We start from the raw sequence: 13,452 nt of genomic DNA, 5'->3' as shown, positions 1-13,452 counted from the left end.
GCCTATTGCAGATTCCGTCTTCACAGCCTGGTGCAGGTCTACAATTTTGTTTCTGGTGTCCTTCGACAGCTCTTTGGTCTTCACCATAGTGGAGTTTGGAGTGTGACTGTTTGAGAAGGGGAGAAGGGAGGGGGGATATATATATATGTCCCATCACTTCTTCTCTCTCTGGCGTGATCCTGTTAAATGATTACAACTGTTTTTTGTAATTTCTCGTCTGTTTTATATCCATTCCAACTCAGAGTGTTCCATATGGTATATTCATAGGCTTTGCAACTTTGGCAACTTTTGGTTTGAATGACACATGTCTGGCTATTGCAACATGTTATGGGTTGAGATTGTTGGCTCCCCATTTGTATTTGTGCCATGTCTGCATAGTTATTTTGTATTATTATTGTTTCATTATTCTATGTTCTTACCCTTCTCTTATTTGCATTTTCATTTCTGTATATGATTCGTGTATTTTGGACCGTACTTGGTCCACAGATTTGCCCACTTTGAATCGGATTGTTGTGGAATGCAGATTAAAGGGTAATTGACCATAAACACACTTCCTTGGTTTGGTTGTAAGTCTAGATTGTTTTTGTTGTGTCCGTAGTTCGGTATTCTTATCCCTCTCTTCTCGCCCCTCCAAAATTGTCTTGTGATTGTGTTTATTGCACTTACTTTGTTTACTTTCCGTGCTGACGTATGGCGTGTAGGCGGGTTTCAGTGATATCACTGGCTAAGCTCTAAGGCGCGACCCTATCAGAATTGCTCAGATCGTGTGTTCACTCCCACTCTGAGCTCTGGATTCGGACTGCATCAGTGAATGGAGCGGAGAATCTCCGGCACGGCAGGGCTGAATTTTGGCACTATCCGACCAGCGTCTTGGTACGTTGTGTAAACCGGCCAGTTTTTTCCGGTTCATTAATACTGGTCTGGATTATTCAGTGATGAAGACTAGCATAATAATAATAATGATTACCATCACTATTAGTGATTAGTGTCGATCTAATACAGTGCATTCATAGGGGGTGGGGGTGGGTGTGTATGTGTGTGTATACACAGTCAGTTTAACAGTCTTTGATTGGATAATTAGTTGCAGGGTGTGTGTCCCGCCAACCAATCAGATGAGGAGCTAGGTTTTTTAATCTTCTAGATTTCATTTGTGTTTTAAGAGGCTATGAGTAAGGCTCACGCCGAAACGCGTTAGCCGCTGTTTTGTCACTAGCTCGTTTATTATTTTTCACCCCCTCTGTATTGTTTTTACTAGGGCCATGAGCCCTGTGTTTACTTTGTATTTTGTAATGTTATACCCTGTTCTTTGAATTAAATTCACTTCTAATTATCAACGGCCAGTATCAGGTGCTTCTGTTCTCTTGTTCGTTGTTTGGGATCATTGTCATGCTGAAAGACCCAGCCACGTTTCATCTTCAATGCCCTTGCTGATGGAAGGAGGTTTGCACTCAAAATCTCACAATACACGGCCCCATTCATTCTTTCATGTACACGGATCAGTAGTCCTGTTCCCTTTGCAGAGAAACAGCCCTAAAGCATGATAATTCCATGATAATTCCACCCCCATGCTTCACAGTAGGTATGGTGTTCTTTGGTTGCAACGCAGCATTCTCTCTCCTCCAAACACGAGTTGTGTTTCTACCAAACAGTTCTACTTTGATTTCATCTGGCCATATGACATTCTCCCAATCCGCTTCTGGATCATCCAAATGCTCTCTAGCATACTTCAGACGGGCCCGGACATGTACTGGCTTAAGCAGGGGGACACGTCTGGCACTGCAGGATCTGAGTCCCTGGCGGCGTAGTGTGTTACTGATGGTAGCCTTTGTTACGTTGGTCCCAGCTCTCTGCAGGTCATTCACTAGGTCCCCCCGTGTGGTTCTGGGATGTTTGCTCACCGTTCTTGTGATCATTTTGACCCCACTGGGTGAGAACTTGCGTGGAGCCCCAGATTATCAGTGGTCTTGTATGTCTTCTATTTTCTAATTATTGCTCCCACAGTTGATTTATTCACACCAAGCTGCTTGCCTATTGCAGATTCCGTCTTCACAGCCTGGTGCAGGTCTACAATTTTGTTTCTGGTGTCCTTCGACAGCTCTTTGGTCTTCACCATAGTGGAGTTTGGAGTGTGACTGTTTGAGGTTGTGGACAGGTGTCTTTTATACTGATAACAAGTTCAAACAGGTGCCATTAATACAGGTAATGAGTGGAGGACAGAGGAGCATCTTAAAGAAGATACAGGTCTGTGAGAGCCAGAAATCTTGTTTGTTTGTAGTTGACCAAATACTTATTTTCCACCATAATATGCAAATAAATTCTTTCCAAATCAGACAATTTGATTGTCTGGATTTGTTGCCACATTTTGTCTCTCATAGTTGAGGTATACCTATGATGAAAATTACAGGCCTCTCTCATCTTCTTAAGTGGTAGAACTTGCACAATTTATGGCTGACTAAATACTTTTTTGCTCCACTGTATACACACACATACATATTATATATAATTATTTATATATATATATATATATATATATATATATATATATATATATATATATATATATATATATATATATATATATATATATATATATATATATATATATATACATACATACATACACACACACACACATATACACACACACACATATAAATACATACACTGGAGATCTTTGCAGTGAAGTTCCTTAAAACAATAGAAAACATAAATTATGCTTACCTGATAATTTTCTTTTCTTCAGATGGAAAGAGTCCACAGCTGCATTCATTAATTTTGGGAAATAAAACCTGGCCACCAGGAGGAGGCAAAGACAACCCACCAAAGACTTAAATACTCCTTCCACTTCCCTCATTCCCAGTTATTCTGCCAAGGAACAAGGAACAGTAGAAGAATAAAAAACAAAGACACCCCACATAAAAAAAAAGACGGGCGGGGAGCTGTGGACTCTACATCGTTAGAAAAGAAAATGATCAGGTAAGCATAATTTATGTTTTTCTTCCTAAAGGGAAAGAGTCCACAGCTGCATTCATTACTTTTGGGAAAACAATACCCAAGCTATAGAGGACACTGAATGCCAAAACGGAAGGGTACAATAGGCGGCCCATGCAGTGGAGGCCTGAAACCAATAAACAACAAAAAACCCTGCTTTGTCCGAAGCCGGGAAAACAAAAATGGAAAAGACCCCAAGGACTGCAACCCCAGACACAACTGAGCCAACAGTCCACCAAGAGACACCGTCGCCCAACAGTTGGTCCCCACCACACACCCTTTACTAGGGAATCCTGACAACAAGAGGAGGCAACACCCAATCGAAATAGAAAACACAAGATAGCAGAACAGATAAAAAGTTCTACCAACATCCTGCAAGGATTGGAACGGCTAGCTAGCACCTGGTCAAAGCGCAAACAGCTGTAGCTGGTTTCAAAGAGAAACCCTTCACTTGCCAGGCAGTCAACCAGCGCCTAGGAACAACTGAAAATGGAGACCAAAACATCATCCGAACTCAGAACCCTGAGGAATTCAAGCAAAATTACATAGAGTCAAGAACATGCAGCCATCCTCAGGATGACACACAAGAAATACTTGCTAGAAGCGACTACCAAAAAGTAAAGTGCTAAGCCTCCACTGCAGAAGGCACACTATAGGCAACCGAAACCGCCAGACCTACACATAGGTCTCAAATAAAAGGAGATCCCAGAACCTCAACGAGGACCAATGCGCCCCCAAGATCTGATAGAACAATGGATCTCAGAACCTACCTCCAGCAGGACCAGCCCAAAGATCGGCAGATCTGAAACCAGGGGACCAGAAAAACCCCAGGATCAAACAACGAGCAGAAAAAATGGCACAGCTATTACAATAAGGCTTGGGTGCAAACCCGAAATACCACATGGAGACCGTCGACAAGGCCGTAGACCTAGAGATCTAGCTAAATGTCCAACAGACTCAAGGCGAAGCAAGCAACGCTCCAAATGGACAGAACAACCCAGAGAGCGTACCTCTCTCCGAAATAGGTTAACCCGTCAGTCCAAACCTCCTGAAGCAAGGAGAAGCCTTAAGAAAGGGACCCCACTTCTGAAAGGATATAAGCCCCCCCAAGATGAAGGGGGCCAGCAAGCGGGCTGGAAGAAGGACAGATCACCTGCCCCCAGGACACAGCCATAGGCTGAACCAAGAGAACAATTCTCCAACACCCTGACCTGGAATGAATCCCCTGAAGAATTTAACTGGCTAGCACACAGATCAAGGTGCCATAGCTACAGTAGTTCCACAGCTAACCCCTTTGCTTGCAGAGCAGCGAAGCCATCACACTCCTTCAGCAAGCTGACCAAGAGAAAGCGACCAAGGGAAAAGGCAAGCCCAGGGGACATCGGCACCAAGAAAAAAAACTGGTCAACTGAACCAGTTCAACTAGCCCAACCAAATGGACACCGCCCAAGTTTCCTGGCACTGGGGAACCCCAGACCAGCACTAGATCCAAACAGTCCGGTACAACCTGCAACGGGATCCACAAAGGAAACAATGATAAAAACCTTAGCCACCGGAAAAACCAGAGCGAGGAGAGGTCCGAGCCCAAAAATAAACAAGAATCCAGAAACTGAAATCCCCCATCTGATACCATACAATGTCCAAAGTAAAATGGATAAGAAAAATTTGCAAGTCCTGACCAGAAGACGAGACCATCCCTTGCAAGAGTCCAACGCTCCAAGGAGCTAAGGAAACAAAGACTGTAACAAGGTCACCAGAGCCCTAGCGCAATAGCCACACTACGACCAATAACAAGGGGATACCTCGAAGACCAAGTGACTCAAACAAAGGCTAGTCTCCACATCAACCCCCCCAAAAGAAACAACCAGAGGAGACGGACATCATCCCCCAGCTCCGGGAAGAAACCCTAAACAGAGCTCAAGGAGACCACACTGCCCATGTCCCTACAAAGGAACCAACTCCCGAAGGGAACCGGTCTCCCAAAGGAACCCGAGGAACGGACGAAGTCCAAACGGTCTCAAGAAGAGAAACACAGCAGGAACAAGTCCAAGGACAATTCCAGAGCCTCAAAAGGCCAAACCGCTCAAAACAGCGGTAAGGAGGCACTAAGCCCCCAATCCTCCCAAGAGAGAAAGGAAACTCTAGGCCCCGAGGAAAATCGGAGCCAAGAAAGTGACGCAGTGGTACTCCACTGACCCGGTCACCATATTGAATGCTGAACAAGGACTGACACAATCCTCACAGCTATACGGATCCTTTTAGAGTGATTAGCTCGGGAGATATTAACCCTCGATTCCAAGATACCAAAGGAGCTTCACTGAGGCCCTATAAATATACTTAACAAGTCCCGCAAGATAGTTCCTTACAGGAAAACAAATAAGTTACAGTACATTCTGATGAAGTAAAATGAAACAATCTTACCGGAATCTACGCCGTGGAACAGGAACATGGCCCTTCAAGTGTGATGAATAGTAGCAGCGCCTCCACCATGGACTTGAGAGAAGAAAGCAGGCAGTGAAGCGAAGTTAGACAACGCTAATTGCTTGTGGAGCTGTTAATATGAGTCAGGATGGTTTCGCAGAAAGACTCTTCATCTCCGGACTAACTTTCATCCAGGCCTCACTGAGAGACTGATTTACTTAAAACTCCCGTCCTATGTCAGAGTACTACCCTCCATAAGAGACAAAACAAAATTCTGACACCTCTCTGCCAACCTCCTGGAACGAAAGGCAAAGAATGACTGGAGGATGAGGGAAGTGGGAGGAGTATTTAAGCCTTTGGCTGGGGTGCCTTTGCCTCCGCATGGTGGCCAGGTTCTTATTTCCTAAAAGTAATGAATGCAGCTGTGAACTCTTTCCATTTAGGAAGAAAATAATTTTTAATAAATATTTAATAATGTGTTGCATGTACTGTAGATATTTTACATTCCAATGTTCTTAATATAGGGGGAAATGTTCTTTGTGAAGAATATAAAATATGAATTACTACCTTCAGGTTAGCGCAGTTGGTCTAATGCGTGTTGGGTTAGTGTGCGAGTGATAAGTGTTTTTTTTTCCTGTTTGCACTCTCCATTGAAGTCTATGGAGAGATGTTAGAGCAGTTGCAATATCTGAAGCCCTAAAGTTAGTATGCGACGGCTTTCACTCCCACGCAAACAATTTACTTTCAACTTGCAATATGCGCTATTCAGCATGCGTTAAAAGTTTACTTTAGGCTGTTTTATATTCCTTTTAAAAAAGGAACAATCCTGGTCATTGAGACCTTATTGAGATCTGATTTACCAGACACAGTAGTGTGATAGGAGAGCAATGAAAAAGATGACATAAAAATTAGTGGCATGACCCTTAAAAGGTACAATTTTCAAATCATTTATATGAAAGTGTAGCATTTAAAAAATGATGAAAAATATTTTTTGTTTGCTAAAAAAACAAAAACAAGTTAGATTAAAGCTTAAACTATTATGGCAGTAAAAGATGTGCCATTTCCAGTAATGTTCATTGGCCAAGTTAAACTTTCAGCTCTATTGGCCAGCAGTGATATGCTTCTGCATGCGCAACATAAAACCATTACTTTATTCGGAGAAGAAGGACAATACTCCCTTTCAGGTGAAACAAAAAGGAATAGACTTAAAGGCAACATATCACTTCTATTAGTATGAATGTTTGAAGAAACACATAGTTGCTGTTCGTGCTTTGCTTTATTTAGAAATTATTTGATCATATACCACCTACATATAAATGATTTGTAGCTCAAAAGAAGGTCATATAGTATATATATTAAAAAACACACACACACTGACTGCCGCTGGTCTAGTAAGAAAGTGCCCACAGAGTTTAGTAAAGAAGAAAAAAAAAAAGATCTCCATAATCTCTTTCTACAGAGACAACACTAGTCATGTACACACAGCCGCTGGTGTTTTGACCGTTATCTCCATTTACATCTAGTTTTTTTTATTTCATAAAACTGTTAATCTGATTTATAATCCACCGTGCTTATCTCAGACTGGTGTTCTGCAGCATTTTCCACTCTACAGATAATTGTATTTCCGCCCTCTACAGAAAGAGAACATGCCGGTGGCTTAATGTTCTCTCTGGCTTTGCAGTGCTTACAGACGCCGTTATAGCATTCAGGTCAGAAACAGGTGAATTATCTACTAGTGTCCGACGCACCTGATAATATGAATGTGCACCTAGACAACAGGAAAGCAAACCATGATCAAATGCAACAAAAAGCTAATCAAATACTCATCTCTCTACAAAATATATTTAAAATTTTAGTGCCTTGCTAAAATATGTGTTCTCACTTCATTTGTGCAGAAAACCAGCTGCTCCTTACTTAGCAGCTGTTTGCTATGCAACACTGAACAACCTATTATGTATAAAGCAGAGTTTCAAGATGTAACATTTCCAAACTGCAGATTTATAATTTAAAACAGAGCTTTCCTCTCTTGAAAGAACATGTGTTGATATATATTTACCGTAGTAAAACTCGCCCTTTTGATACATCATTGGAACTTGTACTTCGCTCTCGTCGTCTTTTGTAAAGGAAAAGGTCCTGGTATTTTCAGGTCTGAACTGTGACTTCCAGTTGCCTTTAAAATATATGGCGTTGACCAGAACTAATTTGGTTAACTTTGTGAAATCTTCGGCAGAAAAAAGATCATGAATGCGGCCTGTTAAATCAAAGAAAGAATAAAGAGAAATTCAGGTGTTTATGTTTATAATTCATAAAGTTTTCAATAAGATATTTATACTATATACTAAGGAATATTAGTCATATCAGCAACTGCACACTGCAAAAGTTCGGCATACTAAATGCATTTATAGATGTATAAAAAAAAAAAAAAAAAAAAAAAAAAAAACAATTCTTGTTTTGAAAATTTTACATTATTTTGCTGTGGCAAATTATAAATGAGATTGTGCACTGATTAAACACCCACTCACTGTGTAGCATGTGGCAGGGTCAGAGTTCTGTATCTTTCCAAATGTTTTTCTTTTCCAGCCTCTCTTAACATAATGGGGGGCAAAATAAGCATATAACCCCCCCCCCCATTTTTCTTTATTGAAATAATATATCATAATATTCAAGACATTTACACAAGTGTAAAGTAGCACAAATCTACTCATTTTAAAACAAACAAAAGGAAAAAGTACCAGTTGGTGTCCAGAACTATAACAAGGATAATGACAATTGAAGAATAAAACTGTAAAAAAAAGAGCTATTCCGAAAAATTGACCAATAAGCTTACTACACTAACCAAGGAGACTATCAATTAACAGTCCTCCATATTGTGTTCTCACATACAATATATAAGAAAGTTTTAACAATCTATACCCTGAAACACTAAACATTGCTTCTTACACTGTAACTGGGTAATCGTATCAGTCATACAAGCACATCATTAGGCAGTTAAAGGGACAGTATACACTCATTTTCATATAACTGCATTTAATAGACACTACTATAAAGAATAAGATGCACAGATACCGATATAAAAATCCAGTATAAAACTGTTTAAAAACTTACTTAGAAGCTGTCAGTTTGGCTCTGTTGAAAAGGTAGTTGGAAAGCCCACTGCAAGTGGGAAATAAGACACCCCCCCCTCCCCCTTCTTTTGCATATGAAAAGACCCTTTACACAAAAAGGAGTAAGCTGGAGAAGGTAGCTGACAGTATTCACATAAAACTTTGGGGCTTGGTTAGGAGTCTAAAAATCAGAGCAATGTTATTTAAAAATAAACACAATTATACATTTATTTTTAAAAAAAACTTTATGGGCTATATAAATAGATCATCTACAAAACATTTATGCAAAGAAAAAATGAGTGTATAATGTCCCTTTAAAGTCCCTTTCAAGGGTTTGAAATAAAACTAATCCTAACTATAGTGCAATTGAATCAATTAATTCCTACAGAGTTGGCTGGTAGAACATATTAAAAAAAAAAAAATGGAAACCAAGAGAGATAGAATAAGAGAGAAAAAAAGGTCTGTTCTAAATCTCTACTCTTTGACGAGATTATATAAAAAGGGGTCTCAACAGTACTGTGAGGTCCCTTAAACATTATAAAGGCAAATTTTAGCTTTCACTACCCAGGGTTCTATTTGTTAAGGAGATACAAGAAATAGGAAAGAGACAGAGATTATGAACTTACTACTGCTTACAAAGGGAATATACACTGGCATCTTACCTTGCAACTGTAAAAACCCCAGAGACAAATTATGTGCCAGTATAGATTAAGTACACACAATCTACAAATGGATACTGGCAGGTACAGAAAACAGGGCAACCTAAAGAAAGCAGAGTGTGCCAACAATGTGACCACGGAGTAATAGAAGAAGAGCCTTACTTCTTGCTCCAATGCCCTAAATACATCAACATAAGGGAAAATGACTTAGTGTTCCCTTTCGGCTGTGATACCCACTTTCAACTTTATTGATGAGCATGAGAAAAAAAATCCTCCTTGGAGAAAATAGCACAATGGTCAGCTGCCTACGTTGAAACATTCCACAAACAGAGAGAGACTAAATAAATAATCATGCAATTTATCTCCTCATTACAAAGACTGCAATCTTCCAACTGTCTTCATAGGATCCCTTTTTCCTAAATAACATGCTTTGGCTGATATATGTAATCTGTCATGCTAATAAAGTTATAGATATAGAGATATAGAGAGCGCTAGAGAAATTAAAAGGACACTAAACGCAATTTTTTCTCTTTCATAATTAAAACAAAGAACACAATTTTTAACAACTTTCCAATTTACTTCTATTATTCGATAAGCTTAATTCTCTTTGAATCCTTTGTTAAAGAAACAGCAATATACATGGAGGAGCATTAACATGAGGCATGTATATGCAGCCAAATTAGATAATAGAAGGAAATTGAAAAGTTGCTTAAAAGTACACACTCTCTCCGACTCATGAAATAACTAATTTTGTATTTCATGTCCCTTTAAAAGATAAAGAAAGGAAGGGAGAATGAGAGTAAGAACAGAAAAAATAATCAAGAGTTTAAGATAAGAAAGAAAGGGGGGGGGGGGGTTTACCAAGAAGGCCAGAGACACAGAGTCGCAGCGCATTGGCCACTAGACACCCAGGTACATTTGATTAATTTAGATTTTTTTTTTTTTTAAATACAAATGTTTGCATGGTAAAATCTTAAGCATAGGCCTAGTTGGTCAATATACTCCCCTGCACTTTCCTTATCACAATGCAAGGTGGGTGGCTGATGTAACAGTCTGCCTACACATATAGGACAGAATAGCATTAACACTCATTAACTCTACAGGATCATTCTGATACCTGGATACACAAAACAAACTGTAGATAGTCTGGCAACATCTGTTTAAAAAACACTGAAGACTGAAGGTGATAACGTACTATTAGTGTGATTTTCCACCCACGTATTGATGTGATTTGCTACTGATGAACCTTGGCTGAAGTCTACATTTTCTACCTCTGCCTTGAAGTATTTTTTCATTAACTGGATGAACTTGTCACTGATATGAAATCCATTTTGTAAATAGAGGGAGTTAGCGGTGCTCAGAACATAATGCCTTTCTTGTGCTGTCATCATGTTGGAAAGATCCTTTAACAGGGAGAATTCTTCACCTTGTAATAGAAATAAAAAATAGAATTGGAGATTGTTACAGGCATCAACAATACATTTCTTGAAGATTATATGCAATCTAAATAAAACATCAGAACTTCACAAGGACAGAATATACTCATAGGAGACACAAACAGCAGAAACAAAAATAAGGTATTTAAATGGTCAATAATGGCAATTATAGTTAAATATATGGATTCAGCCATTTATTTTTTAACAAGCAATCTCTCTAAGCTAATGCTTACATAGATATAAGTTTTTAAAGGATCATTAAATATAGTAGTATTGCATAAACAAAACATGCATAGTAAAAAGACAATACAACAAGCACTTAGTCTTAATGTTAAATGAACAGTAAAAAAAAATTATAACAAATTTCAAAATTTCCTTTAATTTTCTGGCCACCTCTACCACGTGACAGCCATCAGCAAATCATACACTAATGTATACACTGCAAACTCTTCCACATGCTCAGTAGTAGCATGTGCCTCTTAAATATGTGTGTAATTTAAGATTTATAAATAGAATGTTAATTTCATTAAAAAAACAACAACAAAAAAATGTATGCTTACCCGATACATTTCTCTTTCATGGGGGTTAGAGTCTACATGTTTGGGATTTAACACCTGTTCACCAGGAGGAGGCAAAGATACCTAACAAACCAAGAGCTTTTAGTCCCTCCAACTTCCCTGTACCTCTCAGTCTAAAACATATAACATAGCTGAGGAGAATAACAGAAAAGTAGAACATACAAAGCAGGGTAAATGAGGTGCAAACTAAACTTACTCCAAGTAGGCTTTATTAATCAAACTCTTTAAACAAAAAAACTAAAAGAATTAGCTGATGCCTTCTGGAATTTAAGCTTTCCTGAAAAATGTATAAATAAACTGGTGGATTGTCCAAAAACAGAATTTATGCTTACCTGATAAATTTCTTTCTCTTACAGTGTATTCAGTCCACGGATTCATCCTTACTTGTGGGATATTCTCAATCCCTACAGGAAGTGGCAAAGAAAGCACACAGCAAAACTGTCCATATAGCTCCCCTCAGGCTCCGCCCCCCCCAGTCATTCGACCGACGGTTAGGAGAAAAAGGAGAACCATAGGGTGCAGTGGTGACTGTAGTTATTTTAAATTAAATTTGAACCCGACTTAAATGTCAGGGCGGGCCGTGGACTGAATACACCGTAAGAGAAAGAAATTTATCAGGTAAGCATGAATTCTGTTTTCTCTTACTAGGTGTATTCAGTCCACGGATTCATCCTTACTTGTGGGATACCAATACCAAAGCAATAGGACACGGATGAAGGGAGGGAACAAGTCAGGTAACCTAAACGGAAGGCACCACTGCTTGCAAAACCTTTCTCCCAAAAATAGCCTCCGAAGAAGCAAAAGTATCGAATTTGTAAAATTTGGCGAATGTATGCAGTGAAGACCAAGTCGCTGCCTTACAAATCTGTTCAACAGAAGCCTCATTCTTAAAAGCCTATGTGGAAGCCACAGCTCTGGTGGAATGAGCTGTAATTCGATCGGGAGGCTGCTGTCCAGCAGTCTCATAAGCCAATCGGATGATGCTTTTCAGCCAAAAGGAAAGAGAGGTAGCAGTCGCTTTCTGACCTCTCCTCTTACCAGAGTAGACGACAAACAAGGATGATGTTTGTCTGAAATCTTTAGTCGCTTTTAAATAAAATTTTAAAGCACGAACCACGTCAAGATTGTGTAAAAGTCGTTCCTTCCTAGAAACTGGATTAGGACACAGAGAAGGAACAATAATTTCCTGGTTAATATTCTTATTAGAAACCACTTTTGGAAGAAAACCAGGTTTGGTACGCAAAACAACCTTATCTGCATGGAACACCAGATAGGGTGAATCACACTGCAGAGCAGACAATTCAGAAACTCTTCGAGCAGAAGAAATGGCTACTAAAAACAAAACTTTCCATGATAATAACTTAATATCTATGGAATGTAAAGGTTCAAAGGGAACCCCTTGAAGAACTGAAAGAACTAAATTTAGACTCCAAGGAGCAGCCACAGGCTTGTAAACAGGCTTGATTCTAACTAGGGCCTGTGGTATAGCTGCCAGGCGCTTATGTAACAGAATAGACAGAGCAGATATCTGTAATTTTAAGGAACTAGCTGACAGACCTTTCTCCAATCCTTCTTGGAGAAAAGCCAGTATCCTTGGAATCCTAACCTTACTCCACGAGTAACCCTTGGATTCACACCAACCAAGATATTTCCGCCATATCTTATGGTAAATTTTCCTGTTGACAGGCTTTCTGGCCTGTATCAGAGTGTCTATAACTGATTCAGAAAAACCACCCTTAGCTAGGATTAAGCGTTCAATCTCCAAGCAGTCAGTTGCAGAGAAACTAGATTTGGATGCTTGAAAGGACCTTGAATTAGAAGATCCTGCCTTGATGGCAGTTTCCATGGTGGGACCGATGACATGTCCACTAGGTCTGCATACCAAGTCCTGCGTGGCCACACAGGCGCTATCAGAATTACCGAAGCCTTCTCCTGTTTGATTCTGGCTATTAGCCGAGGGAGAAGAAGAAACGGTGGAAAGACATAAGCTAGACTGAATGACCAAGGCGCTATTAAAGCATCTATCAATGCCGCCTTGGGATCCCTGGATCTGGATCCGTAAAGGGGAAGTTTGGTGTTCTGACGGGACGCCATCAGATCCAATTCTGGAATGCCCCATAGCTGGGTCAGCTGAACAAAAACCTCTGGGTGGAGTTCCCACTCCTCCGGATGAAAAGTCTGACGACTTAGAAAATCCGCCTCCCAGTTGTCTACCCCTGGGATGTGAATTGCAGATAGATGGCAGGAGTGATCCTCCGCCCAT

At 39.9% G+C, this 13,452-nt stretch overlaps 1 protein-coding gene across 1 annotated transcript in view; it reads right to left on the bottom strand.

The window, feature by feature from the left end:
• Positions 1-13,452, bottom strand: part of SERPINI1 (serpin family I member 1) — a 229,498-nt gene that overhangs the window by 134,163 nt on the left and 81,883 nt on the right. Inside the window, exons 3-4 of the mRNA XM_053710113.1 lie at positions 10,371-10,601; positions 7,469-7,663 (exon numbers count right to left, since the gene is read on the bottom strand). Coding sequence (XP_053566088.1) covers positions 7,469-7,663; positions 10,371-10,601 — 426 coding nt within the window. The remainder of the gene's footprint in view (positions 1-7,468; positions 7,664-10,370; positions 10,602-13,452) is intronic.

The sequence above is a fragment of the Bombina bombina genome, chromosome 4 (assembly GCF_027579735.1).
Source record: "Bombina bombina isolate aBomBom1 chromosome 4, aBomBom1.pri, whole genome shotgun sequence".
Classification (NCBI taxonomy): Eukaryota; Metazoa; Chordata; class Amphibia; order Anura; family Bombinatoridae; genus Bombina; species Bombina bombina.
The sequence above is the reverse complement of the archived record's forward strand: the minus strand, read 5'-3'. Positions and strand labels throughout refer to the sequence as shown.